This window comes from Mycetomoellerius zeteki, unplaced genomic scaffold, assembly GCF_001594055.1.
Source record: "Mycetomoellerius zeteki isolate Tzet28-1 unplaced genomic scaffold, Tzet1.0 scaffold407, whole genome shotgun sequence".
NCBI classification, from domain to species: domain Eukaryota; kingdom Metazoa; phylum Arthropoda; class Insecta; order Hymenoptera; family Formicidae; genus Mycetomoellerius; species Mycetomoellerius zeteki.
In genome coordinates this window covers 1057078-1064248 of record NW_017257400.1, presented here as the reverse complement: position 1 = coordinate 1064248, position 7171 = coordinate 1057078, and the positions used below count along the sequence as shown (strand labels likewise).

The 7171-nt window shown below is 37.8% G+C and overlaps 1 protein-coding gene across 1 annotated transcript in view; it reads left to right on the top strand.

Annotated features, from left to right (window-relative positions):
• The first annotated feature begins 9 nt into the window (after nucleotides 1-9).
• LOC108726275 (PAR-domain protein 1) overlaps nucleotides 10-7171 on the top strand; it is an 89546-nt gene continuing 82384 nt past the window's right edge. Inside the window, exon 1 of the mRNA XM_018453742.1 lies at nucleotides 10-878. Within this exon, the coding sequence (XP_018309244.1) occupies nucleotides 791-878 (88 nt within the window). The 5' untranslated portion in view covers nucleotides 10-790. The remainder of the gene's footprint in view (nucleotides 879-7171) is intronic.

Below are 7171 nucleotides of genomic sequence, written 5' to 3'. Positions count from 1 at the left end.
GGGGGGGAGCCACTTTTAGATTGATTTTCAAGAGCACCGCCAGCACGGGGCCAGCGCTCCGCGTTTATTTTAACGCGCTTAAAGACAGAATGAGAGAGATAGACAGAGAGAGAGAGAGAGAGAGAGAGAGAAAAAGAGAGCGGGTATAGGGAGAACGGGTCCGCGCGCTCCGGCCGTACAGGCGTTTCAGGCTGATTGAGATAGTGCGAGGGAGCGACGTGACGACGTGGTGAGAGGTTCGGCAAGCGGTGAACGGGCGAAGCGCCTCTCCTCCGCGGCACGCAAGAAGGCCGGTCTCTCCGACGATACCGTCGTATTTTTCGATCCGTGGACCCCCGTCCCGTCGCGCGACGAAGCGCGCAACAACAATCGTACGTAACATAAGTACGAAGCACGAGACGACTGCAATTGCGAGCTACGGTCGCGTGTGCCGTCGCCGTCGTCGAGGAAATATACCCGAGGAGAAACCACCGCGCGTGTACATATATCCTTCTGGAGTCAAGATTCTTCTTCCTCTCTCTAGTCGTCGCACAGTAACGTCGTCGGGTCCGTTCCCTCGCGCGTAACGTCTGCCTCTCCGCTTCGCTCCGCTCCGCGCCGCTCCGTGTCGCGCCGCGTCGCGCCGCGCCGCGCCGATCCGCCCCGCGGTCCGCTCCGTTCCGTTCCGTGCCTTCACTGTAATCCTATCTACACTACTCGTGCGCGGCGTGTGCCATCGAGTGTGTCTCCGCGTGTGCGCTGCGGCAGGCCCGAGGTGTGCGCTTGTAGGCTTCGTGGCGCAGTGCGTGAAATGAGTGACAAGGACCGCTCCTCTCCCACCCTCGTCGAAAACAGTCTCAAGTCGCTGCTCGACCAGCCCAGCATATTCCCGCTGATAGGTAAGTGTTGCTCGCCGGCTCGCGCCGATTGAGCGCGAGTAATTCTGAGTCCGCATTTACACGCGCGATCGTACGACGCGATCTGGCACGCGAAACGCGCGGCTCTCCACGGCCGTGGATCCGATTCTACGTGCGTTCTCCGAGGCGGACTCCGCTCGCTTCCTCTCCTCTCGCTCTTTCCACTGTCCTCGAGCGTTCCGCGACCTTCGCCACTCGGCGGAATCTGTCCCGTGGTTTTTCATCCCGAGGAAGGGCGCGTGACGTTTCCCCGAAAGATTCTCGCTCGAACGGTATTTCTTTCTTCCTTCGCTCGTCGTCGTTCGCCGGTTGCGCAGCGCGTGATTTTTCCGTGTTCCGTGCTCGCACCCGATACAATACACATCTCGATCATTTTAGAAAAAAATAAAAAATTAAAGAATGAAAGGGGGAGAATAATTCCTACTTCAAAATTCGCGCAAACACGCCGGCTACCACAGCGCGGACTGGCGGCGATCACGCGAGCGCACGGTATGCGCAGCACGTCCGTCATGAATTCGAATATTTCGATGCGATCGCATTTGAATTTCGAGTTCGACAGCTCGCTCGTATATCTCCGCGCGCAGCGCGCTATAGAAGACTCACGCTTTTTCCTATTATCGGGCCGCGCGACTGCCAAGGAGGGCCAAAGTGCAAAGGGCGAGAACGCGAAACGGGCGGAGAGGGAGAAAGAGAGAGAGAGAGAGAGAGAAAAGAGGGAGAGAGTGGGACAGACAGAGAAACGGAGAAAGAGTGGAGTCATGGAGGACAACGAGCGTGTGTTCGTGCGATCGTCGTCATTGCGCCGACGCTGTCGGTCTGCCGATTAACCTCGTTTAAGACCCCGTGGCGCACCACGTGATACTGTCAGCCTTACCTCGCCCCGAAGCAGACCCAACCTACCTACACGCTCGATTCCGCTTCGCTCGGTAGAGCGAGCGTGAAGCGACTAATCTTGCACGACGTGTGGCCGAGAAGTCCGAGGAAGCCATATGATAGCAGTTCTTATAGCCTGTTCCATAAGAGTAGGCGCGAAAGAAATCAAGATAGCTGAATTAAAAGTGATCGATGAGAATTCGTCTTGCAAAGTTACGAATCCCTCATCTTTGGAATTAGGAACTGGACCGAAACGTTTTGAATTTTTTCCCTTTTATTCCTTCGTTTTCATTTCGTGAAAAGAAATAATCAAGTTTTTGAGTTGGAACGAATTTGAGAATAAATTCTTTTTCATTCCTGCATTGTGATATTATTTTATGTAGTAAAAATAATTAAAGAGATTATTAAAAAGATTGTTTTTTAATTCAATCGCTTAAAGAACAAAATGATGTAATTTAGGAAGATCAATTAGGAAGGAAATATAAATCAAACACTTTATTTCTAATTTCGGAGATGAGAAACTCGGTTATGTATGGTATATTTTTCTATAACAATTATTTTTAAACAATTCCGCGGCTACAATGTTTTCAATTTTGATTATTCGGTAGAACTATAAAAAATACTATTAGAACTGTCATTATTTTATTAATATGAAAGAATAATGACAATTCGAGCAGTATTTTTCATAGCTCTACAGTTTCTTATCAAAATAAAAAAGAATTTCGTATTTTTTATACTAAAAAACCAAAATTGAAAAAATTGCAATTAGAACTCTGTTTAAAAATAATTGTAGAATATAGATCTCTGTTAATACTAACGAAAAATGTCATTGGAATTACGATAAATTATCAGCACAACACTTTTTCTCCAAGTGCTGTTTTTTATACAGGGTGTTAAAAAAATTCATTCAGCATTTACATATGTGATAGATACCATGCTGAACAAAAAAGCCTTAGTGAACATAGGTCGAAAGCTCAACCTTTCTGAGATATAAACAATTTTGTATTTTAATATCATAATTAACTCTTGTTACCTCTTCTACTTGTTGCATACGACGTGAAAAGAAAGAAATTGAGATAAGTAGTTTATTTGGGAGGGTTACAAGTTCAATAAGATGATCTTCTATAATATCCATCCAATCATAATCACCGATTGGTATCATCTTACTGATTCCTGTTGAAGTTTTTCATTATAAAGTGTGTATGGAAATTGAATGAGAATATTCAAAATACAGTTTTTAAATAGTTTTTAAATAGTTTTTAAATAGTTTACTAACAACAGTTTTTTTTACTTAATATAGTGTGTACTATCAAACAATATTGAATGCTTTTTTTTATGAACACTCGGTATATATATCTTATTTGTATTTGTTGCATTAATCACTAATTTCTTATTTCTAATATTTATTCTTAGTTCTAATATTTTTCCATTGAGCAGGGCAACAAATCTAAAAATAGGTTAAAGCACTCCTCGAAAAAAAGTTGTTCAATGATATGAAATCAATTTACATTTACTCATTACATCACGATTAGCATTGCACTTTTTATTAATTTTCTTATTCGATAATTTGCTGTAATAAACATCTCCCCCTCTATTTCTTTTATATAGAAAAAAAATCATCAATATGTCAATAAATCGAAGTGCAGAGAATTCACGCTTTATGAAAAATATGTGAATTATAAAATTCTGGTACAAGGATTCATTTTGTGAAGTTATATCACAAAGTAAAATCAATTACTCTTAATCTGTCTATTTTTTCTGGCTAATTACGGATCGCATTTTCCAGGAAACGGTACACCATTTGATGTAAGTTACAATCGGATGATGTAATTTTTGCAATGCGCAATTTGTTTCGTTATGAACGATGCTAGTTACATAGTCGAATGGGAAGTAACTCGTTATGTTGACTCAGGAAACTGTCCCCAATTTACTACCTCACTGAATCGGATTATTAATGCAATGCAGATTAAATAATTAGTACGAAAACGTGAATGCGTGCGTGCGAGGGAGATACGTCAATCGCTTGAATTTTTTTGTTCCAATGATATATACATATATTGCACCTTTCCATCAATTAGATAACAAAGCCGAATCGCTTTCTCGATTACGCAAAATACTTGGAGTGGATTCGAATCTCGTTCCGGAGATAAAAACGAATAAATAAAATAATACCGTTTTTATAAGACTCCTGTTCGCTCATCACTACTAGATTGTGACGTCAGAAGCGAGAAAATGGACAATAAAAATTCTTGCACACAATAATTAATATGAAAATATACTTCAATAAAATGACACTTATAATCGATAAGAACCGTAATAAAAATAGACTGCGCATTCCTAAGAAGTTGTCACTATTTGTTTAGAAAGAATAAAATAGCTTGAATTATCCATCTTTTTTTCTTTCTTTATCTCTCTTAAAGCAATGAATTGAAGAGAGATGCTCAATTCTTTCTGACGGAGCACAGATGCTAAAAACAAGAAACGTGCAGTTTATACTTATTACGTTTACGGATAGAAGCGGCTCGTAAAATATACCAAGGACTCTCCGTTTGTTTCGTTGATAAATAACTATACATATATCTCTGGAAATGAATTATGCATAATCAAACGAAATAAGCTATGTTCACAGCTGTGGCAAACTGTCGAATATATAGAAATTTATGATTCAATTTTTCTCCGAAACAAGGAGATAGTTTTCGATATATTTTATAAATCCGTTCTGTTGCAAATATTGTTTTATTGAAAAATATTTCTATTCAAATATAATTTGAAATAATTTTCATTGCATGTTTTCTCTCGCTTCTAAAGTTATACATATTGAGATAGTATAATGGTAAGTGAACAGGAGAGTCTTAATTACTTTTTTTTAGGCAGTGCTTGTTAGACGGTTGGATCGATGATTAATTAATTTTATCTTTTATGTATTCTCGTTCACATTATTCTCCACGCAAAACTTTCGGCGCAGAAATAAACTGCCTCTAGAATAATTCGGCCTCGAATTCAATTGGCACTCTGTTCGCGCTGCCACGCATTCAAGTTTGGGGGGAAAACGTCGTCGCGATATCTTCCTGCGATAAAAGATACTATGTGGCTGCAAACACGCATGATATATCACGACAGTAAAGCAACGCTTCGCGTTACTTTTTGATACTGCAACGTCGTAAGAATAAATCCTTTCATCCACACTCGCGGTTGTAGCCATAGCGGCGCGATTCTATTTATTTTCGGTATTACGACATCGCAGCGTTAAGCTCTTATGACTTGTATTGTGACGATTATCGCTCATGTCACATGAAAATGCAATGATTTTTTTTATCTTTAGTATACTATAATATTATATCTTTTTTACATTTCTTTGTTCATATGAAAGATTATAGGCCAACACACACAACACACACACGCGCGTGCACGCACGTGTCATTTTTTACTCTCGCGCAAGTATGTGTAAAACACACACTATATAAAAATAATAATAATAAATCAGTCATATATCTACACTCCAGACCAAAAGTTTGGAAATACTTTTTCAAAAATTGACACTTTTGGAATTATTTATTCAAATATCCATAATATTGTTTTTTTACACTGAAAAATAATATAAGTTAATTTTAATAAATATTTAGTTCAATACTGCCAACTAAACATTTACTTACAGTAAATAAATATTTGTTCAGTAAAAAGAATGATTGTTAAATCAAATTAATGTTTCTTGTATCAAACAAATATATCTTTATATTTAAGAAATATTTGATTGGCAGTATTGAACTAAATATTTGCTAAAATTGACTATATTTTTTTTCAGTGTAGATCTAATTGTTGTGGATGGATGTTTGAGTAAGTAATGTCAAAAATATCGAATTTTAAAAAGTCCAGAAAAAAGCTAACGTTATTTGTTGTCATCATTTTGACGTCATTTTTACGTGAAACCTGTATTTTCAAACCTTTACCTACATTGAAAAAAGAGTCAGGTAATTACTATCAAATGTTGAGTGAAATAATTTCAATCAAATTTTCGGTTAATGTAACCAAAAATAATATTAATTTTTAAATATTTAGTAACTATTACCAAATGGTTGGTTATATTATTACGTTTAATAACAGTTACATATTTAAAAAAGTAAAATTATTATTGATTATATTAACTGAATATTTGATTCAAATTATTTCACTCAACGTTTGGTAGCTATTACCAGATGCTTTTCTTAGAGTGGAATGTATGTATCTAATAACCCACGAAAATAAAATGACAAAATTGGTAATTATACAAATTAGTATTCTGGATTGTATATACCTCAAATAGCAAGGTGACGTTTTAATGACGCCTTATTGACGTTAAAAGCGTCATTTGATGTTACTTTGCTCCTTGGGATCATACGTGAAAAGTTGAGTTTCTAAACGCGGCCAACAGTCAGAAAAATTTGCATTGATATAAACGAGTGTGAGTTCAGTGGAGTGTAACAGAACCCAATGCTCGTAGTTTAGGATTAAGCTACTGGTCTACTGGGCGATATTACATTATGCGGAGACGTGCACAAGACGCGCCGAGACCTCCCGAAGGGACGCGGCAGACTGCACCTCGTATTTATGCCGATCAATATGAGGGATATAAACGAGAGTAATAGTAGAAGGGCAAAGAGCCGGGGAAGGCCCCAGACTTTCCAATTCGGCCAATTACGCCGTATAATGGTATACCTCCGTTTCTCTATCTTTTGATTGTTCCCACAGGTTCTACCGTATCTTCACCTCGTTGTTTGCTTTTTCTATTGATAATTTTGCCTTGCTCTTTTCTCTCTGTAACCTCACTGCATAATGTAAACGTTTCTCAAACACATTCAATTGAAGAATCACCGTAGTTAATTAAAATTAATTGGGGTCGAATTTATCGTTTATTTTAAGATCCTGCTTCTAAATCTCGTACATTAACAATGTTTACTTAATTAATTACAATTAATTGTGGAACAAAATTTGACCTTCTTTTTTATCATATAAGTATAAATAGTCATTTTCGATGAATTTTTGCGTGAACACGGATCTGTTGGCGAAAGTTAATAAAAAAATAGCGTTAAAGAGGTAAAAAAAAGAGGTGACCCTCTTCAATACTACTTTTCTCAAAATTTTGACATATGATATAGTGATAGTCTTTTGTCAACAAATTCGTAAAAGCACGTAAAAGTATGTTGATTATTCATATTCGTGATAAAAAAAAAGGTCAAATTTTATTGAATAGTATATGTTACAAGAGAAAAAAAGCTGTTTTCAAATTGCTATATTTCGGAAACAAAAAATCATATCGAAACGAATTAAAATGCATTTTAAAGCTACAAACTGATACTTTTATGTAGCATTTTTTTGTCTCTTTAATGTCATTTTCCTCAAAATTGTGACTTGATGGTCAATTTTTG